The sequence below is a fragment of the Carassius auratus genome, chromosome 30 (assembly GCF_003368295.1).
Source record: "Carassius auratus strain Wakin chromosome 30, ASM336829v1, whole genome shotgun sequence".
Classification (NCBI taxonomy): Eukaryota; Metazoa; Chordata; class Actinopteri; order Cypriniformes; family Cyprinidae; genus Carassius; species Carassius auratus.
In genome coordinates, this window is record NC_039272.1 from 25,561,665 (window position 1) to 25,586,246 (window position 24,582).

Here is a 24,582-nt window from a genome sequence, read left to right on the forward strand (position 1 = left end):
AAACACAGGAAGTATGATGTGAACATGCAAACAGAGCTGCTGCACTCAAAACCTAGTGATAAGTAACCTTAGGTTCATTACTCTTAACATGGCATAACATACACAGACATTTTACAGGAGAGTTTATGTTCAAATGTCCTGAGAACATCCCAAAGGAAACCAGCTGTTTTAACTGCACAGGAACGAGGACACGGCAGAAAATAGCGCTTAAGACCCTAATATTCATCTGTTTACTTACCACGGCGGCTGTAGTGAGTACGCAGGCGGTGGTATAAGCTCTTGTGACCACAGGGATCTGTAAATATTCCTGTCGGACTGTCTGGTAAGCCATTTTTTGGAGCGACAATGCTGCTTCCGGCACCTTCTTGACACGTCATCACCTGGGTAAGCGAATGAAGGAGGCGGTTTTAGTTTTTGATGATTCCGATTGGTTAACGCTTCAAGATCTCGCTGCTCTGATTGGTCATCTAACGTGTCCTTTACTGTGTTATCCCGGTCAGTGGATGTTTGGCATTTTTCTATTGGTTGGTAGAGATTGTCCATAAATGTATGAAAATTTGGTAATTTGAAAGTTTCACATTGGGATGGGAGATGCCCATTAAATAAGAGCGCAACAGTCGGGTTCCAGTCACAAGTAAAATTCATTTTATCCATGGGAGAACTGATTTTTATAACTTAAGCAAGCTACGAGTTTGTTAATTGATGGCATATATTGCAGCCAACTGTCCACAACATTTTAACTTTACTTATATTTAAAGCATCTTTAAATTAATTAATAGTTTATTTTTTAATTGCCTGTGTGTGTAGTTAAAATAAAATCTTACAGTGTATGAAACTAAAGTGTATGCAATGTCTAAATCTTTTTTGAAGGCCTCTAACACTAGCTTCTTCTATTCTTTTTCTGATCTATCTGTTCTTTTATTTATTATTTTTATAAAAACAACTTGTTATGTGTACTGCGTTAGTAAACTTGTTTCAGTAGACTTGTTATAACACTTGTGTATCCTTGCTCTTTGTTGATGTTGATTGCTTCGATTATCCTCATTTGGATAAAAGCGTCTGCTAACTAGTATGTAATCTTCTACGACGTGATCGCCCGGTTACGCTCCCGGTGTCCAGGGGGCGATATTGCGCTTTTAAACACACTTGACCTGAGGGAGACGAGAAGAAGGTTGAACTGCGCGCGCGCTGCAGACTCAGAGATGGCGGGGAGCGGAGGTAAAATCAAAATACAATTCGGTTTCTCTAATCTTTTTTAATGTGCGAATAACTCACAAACCAGGACCTATAAAATAGAGCGGAATAATAATAATAATTTACTTTATATATAACTCTAGAATTTTAGAACATATATTTAGTCAGTTTTACACGTAGATAAATGTTATTGTCATAGTTTCATGCGGCTAGTCCTTTAATGTTTTGAGAAACAGCCGTGATTTTGCTCCAGAAAATATCCAACGACACAAATATTATAACATTATATTCTATACGTGTGTGTATATATATATATATATATATATATAAATATAAATAATAGATGTTTCCTGGTCAACAAATCAGCATACTCTAATGAGTTCTGCTGTAAATTCAGCTTTGCCATTTCAGCTTATAAAAATATTTAGGTTTTTACTTTATTTTAATCATATAAATGCAGCATAAGAAGTCTGCGTAAGAGATTTCTTTTAGAAACATGAAACATTTGAATTACTCCACATTTTTGAGTGTATGGATGATATGTGAATGTGTTTGATTCCAGTTTCAGTGGGATCTGAATCCCTCCAGCTGTATGAAGCACAGTTCTTCGGCTTCACCCCAGAGACCTGCACTGTACGAGTTCGCGATGCATTTCGAGACTCCCTCAATCACATATTGGTCGCTGTTGAATCGGTGTTCGTGAAGAGATTGTGTCCTGGCCAGGATCCGCCAGCAGAACTCAGACTGACAGCCCGAGAGAGCACCCAAAAACTGCGGCAGTTCTTACATGAGCGCTTTGAAATCATGTTTCAGCGCATGAAGGGGATGCTGATGGACCGCGTCCTGTCCATCCCTCACAACGTCCTACTGCCCGATGACCAGCTGCACCAGAAGTACCCAGAAGGCAAAGAAGACCTCATGAAGCTGCAGGACTCCATTGCCAATCTGCTGCAGGCTTATGAAGCTGAGGTGTGCGCCAAGCAAGCGCTTCTCGCTGAACTTGAGGAGCAGAAAGAAACTCAGAAACAACTGGATGAGGTGCTGAAATGGATCGAGGAACTGCGAATTTCATGGAGACGAGAGGGAATGGGAAATGTCCAAGACGGCATTCGACACATGATGGAGACTGTGGGCCAACTGCAGGAAGTTGTAGGAAAGATTAACAAGCGAAATAAGAACCTGGATGAAGTTTGATGGTTGATTTGCAATAAGTGAGACCTCCATACCATACAAGCGCTGTGCTGATATTGCATGATCCAGCCACCAGGGGGAGGCAATGCACAATCTATCTGGTACAATTACTTTAACATACAAGTACTAAGATCAGTCTAGCTTCAAAGAAATCCATTTGTAATCAGGTGATTTTCCTCAGACATTTGAAATGCAGTCCATCTCTCCTTCCTCAGAGTCATTGGGTTTTCTCATTTACGATTCGGTGCCTTTGATGTTCTGTACAGTGAGATCTGCATTAGATTAGCCCAAATGTCTCACAGGCCCAAACTGATGTGTCCAACAGCCTGGATGGCTTTACACTTGACAGAAAGTTTCATGTTGTTTCCCTTGAAGTCCAGCGGAGAAAGATTTTAAGTTCATATTGAGTTGTACAGGACTTTATCGCCCCGGAGGAACGCCTACATTTTGTACATAGTCTGAATCTAAATTACAGTACATCGATCGAGTTGCTAAGCGCAAATGTCAGTTTGTAATAAATGTAATAAACTAATATGCTTGTTTTGTTCGTACTGTAAATAGCAATAAAAATGTTTGTGTTTGCATGATATATTCTGCTCCACAAATGAAATGATCACTAATGAAAGATATTTCTATGGAGAGGAACAAGTTAATGTAACCTTTTCAGTAAAAACATAAAAACACACATAAAAAAAATATATATTTGTGTTAGCAAGCAAGCTAGCGCAAGGTTGGGGGTTCGATTCCCCGGGAACACATGATAGGTAAAAATTGATAGTCTGAATCCACTGTAAGTCGCTTTGGATAAAGGCACGTCTGCTAAATGCATTAATTTTATATATATGTATGTGTGTGTGTGTATATATATATATAGTATTATCTTATTTTTATTGTTTTGTGAATGTAACCACAAAAAAAAAAAATTGAAACAAAATTTAATTCCTGCATATTTTTTAACACACAGGTACATGTGCATTAATTGTTTATGGATCAACAAGCATGAAAAACATTGTTTAAAGACTTTGCAATTTATAATATAGATCAGTGATGGTGACATTTAAATACTTTTAAGAAATAATCTTTTTGGAAATCAAAAGTGTTTTTTTTTTTTTTTTTCTTACGTTGTTTCAAAAACTTTTTGGGTGATTTTTTGAAGATGATTCTTCAAAAATTCTCAAAATAACAATGGGTTTGTAATGACATTTTTGGGTTGAGTTTGGACCTTTTTCACATTGATTAAATTAGTGTAGTGGAGAATGGAACAGATATGTTTTTTTTTCTCTCCCCATTTTCTTCAGTAGCAAAAGAAAAAACAAGGAAAACATATTAACAAACAGCTTGATTACAGTGGTCAGATTCAATAAATGTGTCATATTTTCTGTCACTCCCTAAACCATTTCTGTCACTCCCTAAACCATTGCATTTATTGTCATCATGGTTTTAATTATTTTTCTCAGAATGTAATTTTTTTTCTTTTATTTATTCTATTTTTCTAAATTACATTTAGAAAGTGAAATAATCAATCAGTGGATGACATATATTAAAGTGCATATCACTTTATACCTTCTCAGGTGAATCTTTCTTTCACGCTTTAAGAATTGATAGAAATCTAGATAAAGATGCTGATTAAGAATCAGCTTTATTTTGCAGTGTTCACCTTTTGAGGTTAACCACTATAACATCATTGCACCCAATCCAAGCTGGAAAATCCCAAAGGACAACGCTATTCTCATGTAAAAATGAATCATAGCACTGGATTTGCTGAAAGGCATGCACCTAAACAAGGGCTGAGAGACAGACGCAGTGAAGGAGGGCTGGGTGGATTAGAGGAGGGAGGCCCCGCAACCTGCCCAGCTCTATGTCTTCCTCTTTCATCACTCACTAAAGACGTATCCAGAGCAGCTGGGGCCATCCACAAAAAGTCATGCTGGATGGAGGCGTCACACTCCGGACAGCCTGGCCTCAATCCCCCCTGCCAAGTCAGATTAGCAGGGTCTACCAATAAAGACCCCTTATCTCCACACACCCACGCAATGACAAGCTGGAGTCAGAAAGCCCTGCCTGCGTCTGAAGATACTGAGGTGATGAGTTATGAGAGAACAGCAGAGTGGAACCGAGCTAAATTTAATAAGGCTAACTGAGATCTGCTGATTAAGAAACAGACTGACTACATTCATGCAACGAAACCAACTTTTGGTATCCTTGTAATGTCACGAAACACTGAAAGATTTCATTTTATAAGCTAATCATAGTTTGAAGTAGTTAGACATGTTAAAGTAATACATTTGTGAAAATTTAGCTATGCTAAGGAAGAGCCATTGCTACAGATTCATTAACTACCACACTTTATGTTTGTTTGTGTGTGTGTGTTCATATATAAGGATGAACCAGTTTAACACTTTTCAGTGCTAGCCAGTGCTAAAGTTTAGTGTGAACCGATTTTACAGAAAGCTTCGGAATCATTCTGTCCAGAATCGGCCACATAAACCAATTCTCTGGAATGAATCTTTCCAATGCTTAATGTGAGATATAGGACTGTTCTGGAGATAGAATGAATCAGACTTTCCCAAACTGGACTTTCCTGTGCTATGTAAGTGAGAGAGAGAACCATTTTGGTTGAACCAAATCAATACAATGAATCAGACATATCAGTGTTACATATGTGAGACAGAACAGTTTAGGATGAGCCGATTCACTGATATGAATCTGACTACAAATGTAAAAGCAATCATTGAGGATGAATACATATGCTGCATATTAAAAAACGACTGAGATTGTAGTGATTCAATGCTATATAAATGTTAAAGTGTATCATGTAGAAAAATCTGGACTTTCCAGTGTACACATGAGAGACAAATGATTAGGATGAACTGATTCAATAGTGTGAATCAGACTTGAAAAACGTGAAAGTACCATTTAGGATAAACTAATTTAATGAATCAGAGTTTCCACTAATTCAAATGTGTGTTTATTGTTTTTCAGAAATGAAAAGCGTTTGGTCACACGATATCATGACATGCTGGAAAATAGAAGTTCGCTAAAGCTACTTTGATACTGCGCTTCAAAATGGACGAATTGCACAACATATAACGCTGTTAGTTTTCTGTTTATTAAAGTGAAGCTGCTTTAAAACATTTGGTATTGAATAAAGCATTATATAGTATGATGACTATGAAAGCAGCGTTCATGTTACTAAAAATTATAAAGTTAGCAGCATCGCTACTTTTAGATAGCATAGGCTACTCATCGAAACTGCCCTTTAATACCCTACGTTTACAATCGTCAAATTACACTGCAAGATCAATTTCGTTAATTTAATTATCTGTTACTAATGAGTACTCAAATTGCATCAGTAATGTGTAGTCAAATCTGTGTGCTATAATTTAGCAGTGATTAGCATGAAAAAAAGTTAGCTTCTGAAATAAAAAATAAAACGTTAGAGGTCATTTTTAGACTTAAATCGTGACAACATCAGAAATACTGCAGTGAACAATAAATAAAATATGCACTACTGCCTTGAAAACCCCCATTACCCCCAACCACGTCTTTCAGAGACCGTCTCCACCAGAGGCAAACATACTTGAGCGTATGAAGTTCAAAGCCTTTTTTTTTATTCTCCTGTGGTACAAATGGGGAAAGCGAGAAAAGACTGAATCCATTTTAGTCAACTTGGTTAATAGCAAAACTTATCTTCTCTTCTGATTTGTGCATGGGCCTACCAGATCATTTGTGCAAGGATGTATGAAAAATATGCTATTTAAAATCAGTTGCATAAAACGTATACTTTTTTTTTTTTGGTAAAACCAGACTGTGAGAGACGTCAATGCAGCCGAGCAGCTCATGTGGGGAATCAATAGACTCTTGAAAGCCCTGCTTGTAACAGCAAATCTACTCCTTGCACAGTCAGAATGAATCAATTCTGCATACAGATTATCCTTTTTTAAGCCAACTCAGGATTTTCTTAAAAAAAAAGGCTGTTAAATAAATCTATAGGCTACATACTGATGCAATCATTTACACAAAGACATTTATTTATTTTTATACCATTTATAATTCATTCAGCATATGCAGCATATATTGCTAAACAAGGATATAAGATAAAACTACATGATATTTTTGGTTAAGTGTTCTCTTTCTGCATTCAGCTCAAGAGTTTTTGTTCAGATCTTTAAAACAAACAGAGCACGGCTCACTTCTGTCCCTGTTGCATTGCATAACAGAATTGGTACAAGATATTTTGTTGCTTTGGGGATGATTGAATCATCTGAGGCAGGGCCTCAAAGTTACGTGAAACGAAACCTTATGGCACTATTGATTTCCACAACGAAGGTAACGTGTATCATTTCTGAGCTAAAAATAGTCTCTCTCTGGCCAAAAACATCAAGGTTGCTTACTGAAGGTATGATTTTAATGTTCATAAACCAGGTCTTTCTTCAATACTTCCAACAAACTGTGATTTTACAAAGATTATCTAAGCAAAGGGCCGCTTCCCAGGGTCCTGAGAAGTTTTAGCAGCTGAGAGTGAACACTTAGCAATGTTTTATAATTAGCAATGTTTGCTAACGCCATCATGACTTTTGCTCATACTTCAAGAGATAGGCTAGTTCTCCCAAAAATGAAAATTCTGTAAGCATCTACGTCACCTGCCTTTCTTTCCAACAATATTTTTCAAAATATTTGAATATATATTCAGATTTGTGTTTCACAGGACTCATACTCAAACACTTCACAATGCAAGTACAACACTATACCAGGTGAGGTACTAAGCAAGTTTACTATATCAGAAAAAAAAGATATCAAAATGTATTACAAATTTACAAATCATGCATCATGATAAAAGTATTGTTAGGTCATAACATACAGTATTGTATAAGGGACCACACAAAAGACTTTATTAATAGATCTGCCAATGTAATCACAGTTTGTGTGAAAAGGAATAAAAGTATTGTTTTACTGCCACTATTGTTAATTTCAACTGGAAACTAGTGAATTGTACGTACAGGTATGTTTTTGAAACTTTGCAAAAATGAAGGTAAAGGGGTGTTTGTGTTTAATAATGTTCCTCTACAGATCAAACGAGCAAATAATTAACCAATTATTAATTGTTAATTAATTGTACTGGCAAAATGGTTCTTTGCAACTCAGCAATCTCTGTTTGGGAAAGGTAAGTCTATGCATTTAACAGCTAACTATGTTTAGACCCAATTTATTTATTGATTTTTATTATTATTTATTTGTATATTTTCGCAGGGCCAATTTAAGCCACCTTTGTAGATGTAGGTGTAGGCAGACTTTTGTTAAGGTATCTTAGCCTGACCTATCAGATCTTTTAAGTGTTTTTTAAGTGTTATGTGGCTATTTTTTATTCTGTTGTCCAAACAAATATGGTTATATTTGTATACCGCCCTCATAAAAAATACACTCTATGGCAAAACATCTTGCTGAAGTCTCACGCATGTTTGTTTTGTTTCTATGACTTCTAGTGAGGATGTGTAAAAGTGACTGTAATCTGAAAAGAAAATATCAGATCTGGCCATATATAACTTGCCATTTTAGTCCATCAGATATAAGGGGGGGGGGGGGGGTATTTGATAAACCCTGTTAGCAAAGCCTGTGTGACCTAAAAAGTAATCAATACTCTTAAAGGGATAATTTAACCAAAAATGATCATTCGGTTATCATTTACTTATTTATAAAGTTGTTCCAAACCTGTATTAAATATTAAGAGGATTTAATACAGTGCAAGTCAAGGGTCACCAAAACTGTTCGGTCAAGATAACATATGCCCATTTTTTCCTGTGTACAAATAACCCCCCCCCCCCTTTTTTTTTTTGCTTTTGCATCAGCACTTATAATAAGTTACAGTGTTGGTAGATAACACTGAAATATTTGGGGCCTCCCAAGCAGCTTTATTAATCCCCAAAAAATCTATGTGAGGAGCATTTCCACAGTGTGCCCATCCCTTGGCCTTCTGGCTGTAAGCAACAGGAGTGCATTGTGGGTGGGAGAGCAGTCTTGGCGTATTCTGGGGGACAGCTGGTGACAGACTGTTTGTTCTTCTTTAGGACGACAGCCCGGCGCAGTCAGGGAGAGGTCACCTTCTCCACGCCTTACCGAGCTCTGAGAAGCCTGAGATTCAGATTCGTCCTTCACGATTCTCAGCCACCAAATTGGCGGCAGGTACAATGTATGTGCAGAGATTCTTTGATCTTTAACTGTTTCCACAAACACTGGATGAACTGATATCTTATCTAGCAATATAAGCAGATTAAGATGGAAGACTGGCAGAAATATTTTGTCTGAGTGAACAACAATGATCATGATGATTAAGGGAAACTAGTTTAAACAGCAATGGTGGTTAAACCATTGGACCATTTAATACTGATTTTAATGACAGGACACAGAACTTGTTCACAGTGTTTGATGTATTAACAGTACTATTGAAGTTTTTTTGTTTTTGGCATTTATTTGATCAAAATAAAGTAAATTAGTAGTATTGTGAAATATTACAACTTTAAAATTCTTGTGTTAAACCAAGCTAGTGTCACATGATCCTACAGAAATCATTCTCATATGCAGATTTGATGCTCAGGAAACATTGTTCAACATCTTATCAATGTTGAAAAGTTGTGCTACTTAATATTTTTGTAGAAAGCATGACATTTCTTTTCAGGATTCTCTGATGAATAGATAGTCCAAAATAAATTTGAAATTGAAATCTGTTTACAAAAACATTATAAACATCTTTAATGTCACATTTGATCCATTAATGCATCCTTGAAGTATAAAAGTAATCATTTCTTAAAAAAAAAAAATCTTACTGACCGCAAACTTTTTAAAGGTATAGGTTTACCTGTTTTGAAGAATGAATGAATAATGCATTATTAAAACACATCTTAAAACACATCTCTTCCATCTTTATTTGAACCTCTAACTTTAACACTCACTATTCTAATTCAATCCAAAATCTAACTATATGAATTCCAAACTTACAGTGACAGGGTTAAAACAGTAGCATTTTATGATACTAATAAATAAATATTTGCAAATTCAAAGCTGTAACTTCAAATTTTGAGGTCATGGTTTAGGAAAAACATATTATATATACATATTTGTGAATATTTTTGACATTTTTTGATAGAAAATTAGTGGAGATTTTTTTAAAGTTGCGTATTCCCCCAGTATCTCTGGTGGGACAGTTCTGTCACAAAAGACTTCCACAAGAGTAACCCTTAAACATATTGACCAACACCCCAACAACACTAACCACCATATAAACCAGACTGTGCCAAAAAAAACAACAAAAAAGTTGGTCTTTTAAGGAAGGAGGGTGTGTATGTGAATATGTACACCTCTAACCATCAGCACAATAGAGGGGCGGCCCAGGCTGTAGAGCAGCGGTAATGAGCAGCGCTAAGGAGGTCTGGGGCTCCTTCTATATTCTGTCACTCATTGAGGGGGTGTAGAGCAATATCCCGCCGCACAATTATCCCCCCTCAGAGTTAACAAAGAACCCTTAATGACATCCCCATTGGCACGGCTCCAAATACGAGTGAACAAGGCGGACGACTGGGGCTTTCACAAATGTCTGTCTGACCAATTGTGAAATTGTGGGCTTTATCCATGCATTGGACCACTCAATAATCATATGCATGTATACATGTGTAAACCCAAGGACATTTTGGTTGTGAATTTGTTTCTGTGAGATATTTAGAAAATGTATTCAAGTTCAAAAGAAGATATAGAAATCTTATGTAACACTATGAACGTCTGCTACTTTTGATTAATGTATTGTAAAAAATAAGCCTTTTTTTTTTTAAGATTTAAGCAATGTAAATGAATAGTAAAATTACATCAAATTGAACTGGATAATTGTTTGTATTTTAATTGAATAATTGATTAAGGATTGATAAATTATTCAATTAAACGGTATAAGGATTATTCAGTTCAGTATGATGGAAGTTTACAGTTACTTAAAAAAAGCGTACTTTTTTTTTGTTGTTGTTGTTCTTCGAATCTTAACACAGACCTTTAAATCGTATTATATGGTTTCCAGAAAAATATTAAGCAGCCAAAACGCTGAGAGCTGTGACATCAAGACTTAAACAGAAAACGGTTATTTTAAATGTTAATGTTATTTCCAAAACTACTGTTTTTACTCTCTTTTTAATCATATAAATGCAGTCTTGGTAAGCAATATATTTTTCCTCGTTCAGTTTAATTTTGTGTGTGGGTTTAAAATCTACTTGACCCCATGAGTTTGCAAAGGCACGATGCTTCTAGAAGGGGCTTTTATAAAGGGTTTTAAGATGGTGGTCTGCTACTCCCTTCAGCTCCTTCAGAGTGTTAATGAAGAACTTCAAAGGTGAAACTGTCCCTTGAGGTCACAGCGCTCAGCTACTGTAATTGAAATACGTGAAATGCATATGTTCAAAAACAGAATAGAGTTACTAGCACATAGCTGGGACGAGGGGTTCAATTTGCATAATTTAAAATTGTACTGGCAAAATGGTTCTTTGCAACTCAGCAATCTCTGTTTGGGAAAGGTAAGTCTATGCATTTATTTAATTTAGTGTGTGTCACGCTCTCTTTTGTAGATATGCTGTTTGGGAGTTGATAATTAAGATATAATTGGAAAACTATAGAAATGCTTTAAGTCTGCCTGTCAAAAATGTAAATTTTATCCACACAGCCTGAATTACTCAGTTCATTTCATATAAATATAATGAAGGTCGAAATATTTCTTTAATAAAGAATAACATTAGCATAACAGTTGTTCAGTTTTTATCATTCTTTTTTTTTTATATAACACAAAATAAGCATTCAAAGGACATTAAAACATATTTTTTTAGTCATGCATTCCCAGCATTCTGCATACATAATATATAAGGTCAGATTTCAAAGATCTGTCATTCTGAGTCTTATAAAAAAACAAAAAAAGCTACATACATGTCAGTGCTGCAGTGCCTTCAGGGCCGATACCATCTGTAGCATTATGGCCCTGGCATCTAATGGCAGCCATAAGAAGACATGCCCTACCTAAGAATGAGATCTCTGTTAACAGCTCATAGCAGTTGAACTATGCGGTTTGGTTTAAGGCCAGGAAGAAAATTGACCAGGTGTTACTCTGCTGTGTACAGCAATGTAATGATATAACAAGCACTGCATGTTAAATCATGCTACCTGGATGCAGTGTGAAAGATGTCTATCTAATAACAGTAAAATAAATAAATAAATAATATTCATAAAAAGAAGCTTATACTTATGAAATCATAATTAATTTATATTTAAGGGAATAGTTAACACAAAACTGTCAATTTGCTTAAAACATACTCACCCTCACGATGTAGAGGAGTTTGTTCCTTCATTAGAACAGATTTGGGGAATATTAGCAAAACATCACTTGCTCACCAATGCATCCTCTGCAGTGAATGGGTGCCGACAGAATGAGAGTCTAAACAGCTGATAAATACATAATAATTATCCACAAGTAATAAGTACTAAGTCATTCTTCACTGCTAAAATAACATGCTCGTAAATTATAACATTAATAATTGTTTAGCTTTGCAGGTAAATTTATCTTATTTTGAGAATATGTTATTTTGCTGGAATTTTTTATGAGATACTGGTTAACAATAACATTTTTGTTGGATAATGAAACTTGACAAGGCAGAGTCTTATTTTAACATCTATTTTTTTTTTTATATGTGATGTCATTGACCAGTATTTCAGTCCATAGTCTCACATCATCCTCTTAACACAGCACAGATAATGAGTCAGTAATTCGATTCATGCCATTGTTCTGCTCAGTTACTTCAGGCTACACAAACGCAAAAGAATGTAGTCCACCACCCTGTATAATTATAATCTCTTTTGACTAAACATGTCAGGTAAAATGCCTTTTGAATAGTCAGGATGTCAAATCAGTTTACTGCTCAGAGGAACAATTCTGAAGTTGAATATTACAGTAGAAATAAAAAAGCCTTTCCACTCTTTCAGGTGCTGTCTTCTAATACCAAGTTTTTCCTCAGTTTATGATCTCAAAAAAATACAATAAAAATGGAAGTCTTGGGTAATACAATTTCAAAGCCTCTTTCTTTGTGTGTGAGTGAGTGAGTGTGTGTGTATGCGTGTGTGTGTGTGAGTGTGTTTGTGTGTGTGTGAGTGAGTGTGTGTGTATGTGTGTGTGTGTGTGTGTGTGTGTGTTTATTGTATTGTATTGTATTGTGTATTGACTGAAAGTTAATACCTTTACATGGTAAATATTTTTTATTTTATTTTAATTGGACTTATACACTACTGTTCAAAACATTTGGCAAAGGTAAAGGCATTCACATTGCTAAAATTTCTTTCTTTTTTATTTCTTTTATTTCTTTCAATTCATCAAAGAATCCTGAAAAATAAATAAATAAATGTAATCTACATATCAGGAAATAACAATAACAATACATATAAAATAATGTAGTCGTTTGTATTTATAATGTAATGTAGTTGTTTTGTTTGCAAATCCAGCTGTGTGTTGACTACCTATTAATAATTTCTTTGAATGTTTTCTTTGAAATTCCGTTAAACTGCTTTTCTGTCATGCATATTCAACATCTTGTGGGTGTGGTGAATTCATTTCATATGCACACTCATGAGTTGTAAAGGAGCCAGTTCTTAAATTATGAATTTTGGCCAACATTGACCTACATCTATGTGGGCAAGAGGTTCACTTTATATGTGAAACCGATCAACAATCACATCTGAGATTAAACACCGTTTGAGAGAAATTCATTATGCACCCTTTGTTAACATTAAAATGATGAGTTCCCTTTACTAATGGAAGTCTTTATCACATTATGAGTCTGAAAAGCCATTACGCCTCATGCTAGTAATTTATGATTTATCTTGCCTGTGTGATTGCCCTGAGGAAATCTGTAATAGAACAGTCTGAGGCCTCCCTTTGACAGCATATGCCTCTCACCCCCCTCTCAAAATGCCATTTTTGAAAGCCGGCTCATTTTGGAAAAGCTCTTATCGAATAAACGCACAAGTCAAATCTGTGGCTGCTAGCTGTGCCTTTCGATTGCAGCGGTCATGTGATTATGCCTGTCTACTGAAAGTAAAGGCAATTCTGCCCCTCCTTGCAAAAGAACATGGCTTTCAACAAAGAAAAGATTGTGTTCAGGGACTTTTCTCCATGTGAAATGGTCCCCACCTACTAAGATCTAGTGTTAACATATCAGACATTCATCAGGGCTCTTTAATGGCAGATCCAAACAAGATCAAGCCTGCATTTGGCCTGCAGATTAAAAAATACATCTTATGTGCTTCCCACCCATAGCCACATTGCAAGGTCCTGACAGGGGCATATTTTTTCTGTATAAGACATTTAAAAGAGACAAAATCAGATCTATAGCGTTATATGTGTGCCTCAATCCTGAGTGAGTACGTTTTGAGCACCGAGAGCTATATTTTGCAAGCACATTACATTATATTTTGAACAGAAATTAACAATTGCAAAAAAAAAAAAATTTGTTTGAGCAAAGAATAAACGATTCCGTGCTCAATAAATGTATTTGCTTGTTTGCTATTATATATGCATTATCTTAGGGACTTTTAAAAGCCTTCAAGTAAAATTAGGTGTTGAACTTGTCTAGTGCAGTTTGTGCTATATGGATATAATAAACAGCGAGGATGGAAGTAACCTTAAAAGATAAGTTTGCTCATTTTCAACAATTTTATATTGTTACAATGTCAAGTGAACAACATGCACTCTCTCTATGTTACCTGCACCCAGATATTAAATTTCTTTTGTTAGTAAAAGTCTAATGACAATTGACAACTGCAGGGTTTTTGTTAAAGGTGCTGTATGCAACTTTGACTGTACTAAAGCATAAAAATACCATCATGTTTACAGATATTTAAGAAACATTCCAAGTTCAAATGCTTATTTCTCCAGATAACAATATGCTACATCCAATTATTCCACTTTAATTGTGAGTTCAATTTCGGAATGTCAGTTTTTGATTTAATCTGTGTGATTCCACCAACTGTCAATTTAACCAATAAGATTTTGACACTGGGGTTGCCAGATGGTGGAAAATATTATATAAAAACACGGATAAATCAACTCATCAACTTATAATAAGGTTTTTCGCCTTCCATTGTCAATTGTGATCATTCCTATTATGAGCCCTCAATCTGGCAACCAGCATGCATGTTGCATCTGAGGGGGCGGGAGAATCAACTCGCTCCAGTATTTTGAATTTCATTCATTTCATTTCCATTTCAACTCCTGTCAATATTACATACTGCACCTTTAAAGGGCATCTATGATGTACCTTTTTACAAGATGTAATACAAGTCTGGTGTCCCCAGAATATGTCTGTGACTTTACAGGCCATACCTCAGGTATTCTGCAAAAAAAAAAAAAAAAAAAAAAACTTTTATCTATCATGTCTATCATGCATGTTTTAAAACCATATCAGTTTTAACTTCCGATGTACGGTTTTCTTAGTGCACACATCTGAAGAAAGCACACAGAAAGCACTCTTTCATGTCTTATTGAGCTTAAACAAGTTTGTGTTTAAAACATGCATAAGCAAGAACAACACAGTCGGTTTTGTCTATGAAGTTAAAAAGCTGGGAAAAAATTGCATGTTTAAAGTAATAGTAAATCGATGTATTAAGTGCATTAATCAGCATCTACAATGTTAATTTGACACAAAAAAATGAAATAAAAGCAGAAAATCACTCTTTGCTTTGGACTGAATAATGTCTATAGCTTCGGTAAGAAGATATTTTTTTTACTTGAATGCCGCTTTTAAATGCTGTAGCAGGAAGACAAACATGACGGACTGTGTTGTGGGACACTGCTTATGATTTATAGGGATTAAAAAAAGGAGCAGGTGGATTTTTATCATTATTGGGTGGTTGTGTACACACACTACAAAGACATATTTATGTTCAAACAACACATAAAAGAGAATTTTGCATAAAAGGTGCCCCTTAAATTCACAGACTGAATAGATGCACTTTTATTCCCAACCATGGACCCTCGACTAATCAAAGCAGCTACAACAAAACCAAAAGAAAAAGTGCATTGTGGGTGTGCCAAAAGGGAATGCCACAGTTTTTCTTCTCTTAATCAGTTTTTCATCAAATCTTCCTATTTCTACTGCATGGACAGTCATGTTTTATTAAAATCTCATCTTTTAAGGTACAATACCATTTACCTAACTTTTAGTCATATCTAGAAATCAAAATATCATACATTTGGTGGGCTCTGTTCAGTTAAGGCAGTAACAAAACTCCCATAACCCCCTAGCAATGTCTTAGCACCCTATATATACACACCCACACACACACACATACACACAAAAAAACATATATACCCATTTGTATGTTACCCCCCAAAAAATGACATGATGCATTTTTGGAAATCCTTCTTTCTCCCCTGAAAGCCTCATCCATTTTCTGACAGCTGTTTGTCTGCCTTGGTCTCTCCTCCACTCCCCCGCTCTTTCTCTTGTCTCCACCCATAGCAGCTGCTCCCTTCTTCTGGTCTACCATGTAAAACTAGCATAAACTATCCATGAAATCACGTCACCATTCTTTGCCAATCCACCCCCATATCCTGGAATGACTCTTCTGCACTTAACATGTATTTTTTATTAATTGAACTTTATTTTTTGTAATTTAATTAAAAAAAGTAAACTTTCTTATATTCTAGATAAATTGCACACAAACTGAATATTACAAGGGTTTTTTGTTTTAATTCTGATGGTTTTCAGTTAATTAAAAATTCATTATCTCAATAAAATTGAATATTTTCTCAAAGATCTATCAAAAAAAGATTTAAAAAACAGAAATGTTCAAGATCTCCAAAGCAGGTTTAATTATGCCCTCAATACTTGGTTGGGGCTCCTTTTCTATGAATTAGTGCTTCAGTGCAGCATGGCATGGAGGCGATCAGCCTGTGGCACTGCTGAGGCATTATTGAAGGCCAGGTTGCTTTGATAGCGGCCTTCAGCTCCTCTGTATTGTTTGTCAGATGTTACTTATCTTTCTCTTAACAATACCCCATAGATTCTCTGAGAGGTTCAGGTCAGGCATGCTGGCTGGCCAATTAAGCACAGTAATATCATGGTAATCATGGCACTGTGGGCAGGTGCTAAAGTCCTGCTGGAAAAGGAAATCAGCATCTCCAATAAAGCTTGTCAGCAGATGGAAGCATAAAGTGCTCCAAAATCTCCTGGAAGATGCCTACATTGACTTTGGACTTGATAAAACACAATGGACCAACACCAGCAGACTTCAGGGCTCTCCAAATCAGAAACTTCACACTGGACTTCAACGCTTGGATTCTGTGCCTCTCCAGACTCCAGACCTTGATTTCCAAATTAAATGCAAAATTTACTTGTGGACCACTGTTCAACAGTCCAGTTCTTTTCCTCCTTACCCAAGGTGAAATGCTTCTGATGTTCTGGTTCAGGAGTGCCTTGGTTTTAGGAATGTGACAGCTAAAGCCCTTTTCCTGAGGACGCCTGAGTGTGGTGACTCTTGATGCACTGACTCCGGCTTCAGTTCACTCCTTGTGAGGCTCTCCCAAGTTCTTGAATTGGCTTTTCCTTACAATCTTCCCAAGGCTCAAGTCAGTAGTCTTTCCCATAACTGCGGTTGCATGTTCTAAACTAGCCCAAGAGGTACCCAGTAATTATATACTAAATAAAAAATTAATCAAACTAATTAAGCTCAAAATGGAATATTCTAATTTTCTGATACTGGACATTTTATTTTCCTAAGCTGTAAGTTGTAACCATCAGAATAATAATAATAATAAAAAACTATTGAAATATTTCAGTTTGTGTTCAATGAATTTAGAACATAAGAAAGTAATTTTTTTATTATTATTAAATTACAAAAAATAAAGACCCTTTCCATGATAATCTAATCTTTTGAAATGCACCTATAGTCTTTATCGCAACACCATCCATTATAGAATGTACAACATAAAACTGGATGCCTTACAGACAGACTAGTGTCTTTTTGTCCATGTCTGTTAGCTTTGAGGTCATCTATATGCTAATGTAATCCTAAAACCTGACAAAATTCACTTTTAGCAGACATGCATTTGAAACTTACAGTGTGGGAGAATAGACCAAAATATTTATGACTTATGCAGATGGGAAAAAAGGCTGGTTCACACCAACACAAACATTCGGCGCAAAAATTCTGTTCAGCCTAATGCATAAAAAAACAGCAGATGGGCTGAATAAATATTCAATTTCACTATTTGACAGTAAATGATGCTTAGAAAAGAAGCAAAACTATCTCTCGGTAAACAAAGCATTGTGCAACTTTCTGTTACTTAGACAAGCGGCAATTACAGACGTACTATATCTGGGCATGTAAACAAAAGTGCATATTCTTATTGGCTGGCTAGCTTTATTCGCAGTGAGACATATCTGGAACAGTATATGTTGCATTGATTGCATGCAAATGTTTGTGCCGGTGTGAGCAGATGCATCTGAGCCAAATTTTCAAATTAAAATGTTTAATTGCACCAGATGTTTGCACTGAACATTTGTCTTTGTGACAAATGAAGGCCTTAAATCTAGTTAAATTAAATTGTGTTCCAAATTTCGCACTGTACTTACTGTATCCTGGGTCAGAGTAATCACATACCCCTTCAAATTACTGAGCCAAATGTTGTCATCTTTTTGCAGAGTACTTGTATATGTGGATTTTTTGCATATAGAAAATGAAGCCTCACAATTGGCAAGTAGGAATATATATTAAAGAGGGGGGGGGGGGGGGGGAATGCTCGTTTTCACTCAATATCCTGTTAATCTTGAGTACCTATAGAGTAGTACTGCATCCTTCATAACTCCAAAAAGTCTTTAGTTTTATTATATTCATAAGAGAAAGATAGTCTGTACCGTTTTTTCCCGGAAAAACACGACCGACTGGAGGCGTGACGTGTGGGCGGAGCTAAAGAATCACGAGCGCCTGTAGGCTTTTGCGTTGAGAGCATGTGGAAGCTGTGACATTACCGTGAGGAAAAAACCATCATCCCAAACAAACCATGGCTAACAGTCAGATTCGGCGTATATTTATGATCCAGAATCAGATCCAGAGGCTGAAATTTAACAAGAGCAGCATCAGCAACGACGTCTCTATGTGGTATGTACTGAAACTGTATATATTTGCTTAGCGGTTTTGGAAAATGACCCAGTTTATGTTGTCTTTTTTTTTTTTTTTTAAGCTGTACATGTGGAAAGTGCAGTTTTATGCCAACATCGCATGTTGTTTACTTGATGTGCTTACGCGCCGATAGCTAAGTTAACAACACAGAGATATTTGAAGCAGTTTTACTCACCGCCTGCGGTTCAAACACACGATCATGACCCTTTTTCGTTGGGACTGCATTATCCTTAAGAAATAAACGATAAGCAAATCCGGCGTCAAACTGGGCCTTGTTTGTAAAACAAGCATCTTCGAAATGCAGGGAACAAACACAAACACTTGCACAACTCCGTTGATGCTCTGTAAAAATAAACTCCATCCACTGGTCCCTTAATGCTGTTTTTTTTTTGGTAATCTGTGCAGGATTGGCTTGCCCTGGCAACCAAAAACACACTCCTTTTGTGACAATTCGGTCTCTCGCTATGATCAGTGAATGTCCTCTGCTCTCTCTGCTCTGCTATACAGGAGCGCGCGCTCTTCCGGCAGAAGTGCCCTTAGGACCCATATAAGGGTCCTATTTTTTTTTACAGCTTTTTTTATATCAACAATTTTACTACAAATACTATGGTTAAACTATGGTTAGTGTATTAAAACCATGGTAAATGTGTGGTTACTATGGTTTAACTATAGTAACGTCTCAGTTACATATGGTAACCCTCGTTCCCTGAAGGACCGAACGGAGATGTTACGTTGATGACCGATGAATTGGGATATCGGTTCGCTAGACCAATCTACATCGAGTGTAAAGTAAACGACATTATTGCACTACATTATTATAACCTTCAACTTTTTAGTTTCTCTTTTTATACATTTTTTTTACCATTTGTATGGCCAAATAAATAGAATAATGTTTGTGCTTCTTTATTACATCCTGTCATGTACTGGTGAATTCAGTCTCAGAGAGCAATTAGGAAACATGTGAATTTTACTTTATTAGGGTAAGTTAGCCGTGAACAGCACTATAAGAAGAACTTGTTATCTGTGGCTGCGTCTGTTTGATATGCAGCCATCTGTAGTTTCATTGAGTATGTAGAGGTGCAGTTCACAAAGCCCAGAGCACAACACGCTAATGACTGCCGCTGCCTGCAGGCTGCTCTGCAGCACTTACAATCACTGCTCCACTGACTGTAATATTAGCCATATTTGTTTGCTGAATTTGTTATCTCCTGGGCTTTGTGGCAGACCATGTCCCCCGAACAGCTGAGCTCTAATTGCTTTTCTTGCTTGATGCTCATGGCCCACGCCGAAGGCAAGGTTCTGCTGATTTTGTTACCCTTGTCAATTGGGGAAATTGGGGACCTTGTCTCGAACATCTCAGAGGAGTCCACGGGTTGACCTGTGCCTGCAGCTTTTTCCTTTTCTCCTCTAATGGGTTAAAGCAAGAGCGGTACAGGATACCAGTCAGCATGCATATACTGTACTGTGTCTTTTTGTAATTAAACGCTTAAGCGGTTTGTTTGTTTATATATTATGAATTACTTATTGATAATTAATTGTTTATGATTATTAAAATTATATTGAAGTACCATTTATATGTTTATTATTATTATTATTCATTCTAATTATCATTAAATTTGAATATGCTTTATTACAATACTTTTTTTTCTTACTTAGTTTCAGTTGTTCATAATTTCTTCCTCTTTTTTATTTATTATATTTATTAATATTCATTTATTAATATTCAAAAAAGCACCTTGGGCTAGTAAGTAACCACCTAGCAAACACATAACAATGCACTTTAGCAACCACCTAGCAGTGGCCAAGAAACACAGAGAAAACACATAGTAATGTCCTAGCAACCATATAGCAATGTGCTAGCAACCACATAACTGTTTTGCCCTAAAGGGATAGTTCACCTCGTAATAAAAATGTTGTCATCACTTACTCATCCTAATGTGATTTCAAAATGTTATGGCTTCTTCCTTTGTATACCTGGGTGTCTTTCCTCTGCAGAATATAAAGTAGATATTCTGAAGAAAGTTGGTAACCAAACAGCTTTAGTGACCATTGACTTGCTAATTTATCCAAGTATTTTATTTTATGTTCCACATAAGAAATGTCACAGACGTTTGGGACGACATGAGGGTGAGTGAACAATGACAGAATTCATGTATTTATTTAGTGAGCTAACCTTTTCTCTTTTTCCCTGAATCTCTTCAAGCTACCAGTGCTATAATTTTCTTCAGAGGATTCTAGTTACCTATAGTTGTGGAGGTTGTTGTGTTTTTTCTTGATGTGTTGTGATTATACAAGTGAAGAAAGGAGATTTGACAGTTACATCACTATAACAAATTTTGAGTAGTGAAGCATATCCCTTCTTTTGTACTCCAGCGTAGCATGGATAAGTGATTCAAATGAGTCTCAAAGATCATAGAAAAGCGTTTCCACCTCTTACAAATCACCATTGTGAGATATCAAGTGTGAGTTCAAGGGTAAAGGAAACTACAGTCATAATGAGGTTAATGCAAACTGTCCATCAGCCTAATGAATATTAAAAGGTGCCAATACTGTTTAATACTTCATATTGCCCTCTAAGTAGCCACCTGGGTCCCTACAATGTCCTGCTGGCAGTCTCAAGAAACCACCAGGCACTCTAGGGTGTACCATTACTAAAACCCCGCCCACTTTCCTTTGTGGTTTTCTGCCTTCTCACACATTCATCCAATCAGAAAGTAGCCAGTCAGTGGTGGTTTACCACAGTGATTTATTAGCCAAATATTGCCACTTCGAAGGCTGCTATGGTAACGGCTGCTACCGGAGGTCAACCAAAACCAGGTCTCCCTCCTAACACACAGGCACACATGGAAATACATTTACACACAGCAGTGCCTCCAGGGACTGCCTTTCACCCCTTCAGCAAACAGTCACACTCATATATCTACTGTGATGCACTTATCTATTCACAAGAGAGACTGAGCATGACACTTTCAGTAAGAGGTTTGTTGCACAATGGGAGGAAACAAAATGTCACAGAGGAACTTTTTAAACCAATATAGCTGATAATGAACACAATTATAGTTCAATGCTTTTTTGAACAGATTACCTGTATATTGATTAATAAGTACCACTACAATGTTTAAAAATAGTATTTGAAAGAGTATACTGTGAAATAATTTTTACATGTAATCATAATAAATCATAAAATCAGTTTGTCACAAAATAATGTATAGCAATTTTCTTCTATGGGAAGCGAGATGTTTTAGCCTTATTTAGTGATGTACTAATTACGAATAACATACATGATTTAATGAATAGATTGAGTTAATCCGTAACTAAGGAGAAGGGGTTATTGATTTCCACATAAGTGAACCAATCATGGTAAAGTAAAATAATGTAATGTGACATGATGCTACCTTTGCTATGTACCTTCCTTATATAAACTGTTGTATCCTTGTTGCTGGGGGATTAAAGCATATTCAAAGGCATTGTCTGGAGTCAAATGGGGAGTCATCTCAATTACCACCAGTAAAATATGGAGTGCCACAAGGATCTGTCCTAGGTCCTCTGCTATTTTCAATATACAAGTTGCCCCTTAGTCAACTGTTATGCTGATTATAATATCTCAACAAGACAATGTAAAACTTCCAAATTATCTAAGCTAACAGAGTGTGTTAAAAATGTAAAAATTTTAAATTATAAATAATTTGCAAATAATTTTCTCCTATTAAATTCGGACAAGATAGAGATATTACTTATTAAATTTTTTTAATTATAAATAATTTGCAAATAATTTTCTCCTATTAAATTCGGACAAGATAGAGATATTACTTTTTGGACCAAAAAAAACATTACACAGAATCTAGTAGATTACAGTTTGAAACTAGACGGATGTACAGTTACTTCAGAAATCTGGGTGTTATAATAGACAGCAACTTGTCTTTTGAAAAACATATTTCCCATGTTACAAAAACAGCATTCTTCCATCTTAGAAACATTGCCAAGCTATAAAATATCTTACCTGTTTCTGATCCAGAAAAACTAGCACTATTTAGGTGGTTGTCCTGCATCTTCAATAAAAAAGTTACAGGTAGTCCAAAATGCTGCGGCTAGAGTCCTTACCTGGTCAAGAAAATATGATTATATTACCACAATTTTACAGTCTCCTGACTGACTACCTATTAAGTTCCGTATCAGTTACAAATTATTATTACTTACCTATAAGGCCCTACATGGTTTAGCTCTGCCATGCTACAATCTATCACACTCCCTGAAGACACAAAATGCTGGACTTTTGGTAATTCCTAGGATAGCAAAGTCCAATAAAAAAGGTAGAGCTTTTTCGCATTTGGCTCCCAAACTCTGGAAGAGCCTTCCTGATAATGTTTGGGGTTCAGACACACTATCTCTGTTTGAATCTAGATTAAAAACACATCTCTTTTGCCAAGCATTAAAATAATGCATTTCATAATTTGTGACTGCAGTTGTATCTGATCAAATGCGTATTATTAATCTTTAGCTTGGGTTAAACTAATTAATTTTACTTGGTTGGAACAGCAGCTACGCTAATTATGACTCTATTTGTTTTTCTGATTTACATCCTGTGGTAACTAGGATTTACACAAGCTCCAGTCTGGATCCAGAACACCTGAGAAGAGATGATTTCACCCCCTCAGAGGACCTCAGATGATGCTAATCCTGAAACAACATACAGAACTACGAAATATTGCTATAAGTGTGATTGCATCATATAATAATTGCTGTTAATAATGTTCATCATCTGGTTGACTACGTCTTGTATTAATTTTTCTGAAAACTTCTGTCATATGCACATAAACTGACAGTCTCCACTGATAAGCTACTACTAAATATTGTAGAAACTGAATTTTCTGTAAATTTGCTTTGCAATGATTTGTATTGTAAAAAGCCCTATACTAGTAAACTTGAATTGAATTGAATTGAACTGCTGTACAGCAAGGGTCAAAATAAACAAAGGGTCAATTTGATGTTTATGGTTCTCTGAGTGTTATAATTCTAGGTTAAACTAGGCACCTCCTGGAGCAGTTGCCTATCAAGTGGAAAAGGATTAATTGGAGTTTGTTGAACAAATGTGAGCGAGAGGCAGAGGCACGCTTCCAGAAACTAAAACAAAAAATGGAAAGGAGGCTACTACAAAAGGGGAAGTCATTCATGTTGCTGGAGGTTCTGTAACACTACTGCCTCAAGAAGAGGAGGACGTCGAAACAGATGGTGAGACCTCTTATAATGAGCCAGAATCTGTGAGAAAACTGTTAAATGAAACCACAGAGCCCTGAACTTAAAGAACCACTCAGTCAAGTGTTCAAAGCGGTAAAGAGAGAAGCTGGAAAGCCACCTTTTATACACCCAAAGGAAACTCTGTCAAACTCTGTGAGAGGGAAAAATCTAAAGGAGCTTGTAATTTACCTATGCTCCAGTTTCCAGTTGCAGGTGTGGGTGGAGAGACCATGGGATCTCTGGGAACTTCAGAATGTGACAGCTGCCCTTCTGGACCCAGAAAAGGGTATAGAGTGCTTTATCAGGGCAGTAACACATGTTGATATCACTTATAAATCCACAGGTCAGGTCTGGGCTGCCATTTTCAGTGGAAAGCTGGGCTTGAATAGGACAGAGGAACAGGCAGAGAGGATGCTTTTAGCCCTGCACTGCAGCGACTGGATAAAAAAGGAAAAGAAACTCAGGAATGGAGAGCTCAGCGGACAGAAATAATTAAGAGGCTGAAGTTGGCTTACTCTATACGGCCTGACTGGGGAGCCATAACCAACACCAAGAAACTGAAAGAAAACTGTGAGTGAGGCTGACATGTAACCTGGAAGTGGTGTTGCAGCATGCTAAAAACGCTGAGCAGAATGAGGAAATTGTTTAATTGAAAAGTATTTTTCTAAATTTCCAAACAAAAGTTTTGAAGTCACAAATTCTGTCATCATCAGGGGTACAAGATGAGAATATTTTGTTTTTGGCCATGGATCCAAGGGATCTCCAGTCTTC

At 36.3% G+C, this 24,582-nt stretch overlaps 2 protein-coding genes across 2 annotated transcripts in view; one reads left to right on the forward strand and one right to left on the reverse strand.

Annotated features, from left to right (window-relative positions):
* LOC113049776 (derlin-2) overlaps positions 1-24,582 on the reverse strand; it is a 35,927-nt gene that overhangs the window by 4,486 nt on the left and 6,859 nt on the right. Inside the window, exon 2 of the mRNA XM_026212403.1 lies at positions 239-380. Coding sequence (XP_026068188.1) covers positions 239-331 — 93 coding nt within the window. The 5' untranslated portion in view covers positions 332-380. The remainder of the gene's footprint in view (positions 1-238; positions 381-24,582) is intronic.
* On the forward strand, positions 1,076-2,974 carry LOC113049777 (protein MIS12 homolog). Its single transcript, XM_026212405.1, has 2 exons — positions 1,076-1,218; positions 1,757-2,974. The coding sequence occupies exons 1-2, from the start codon at positions 1,203-1,205 to the stop codon at positions 2,386-2,388; spliced, it is 648 nt and encodes a 215-aa protein (XP_026068190.1). The 5' UTR covers positions 1,076-1,202; the 3' UTR covers positions 2,389-2,974.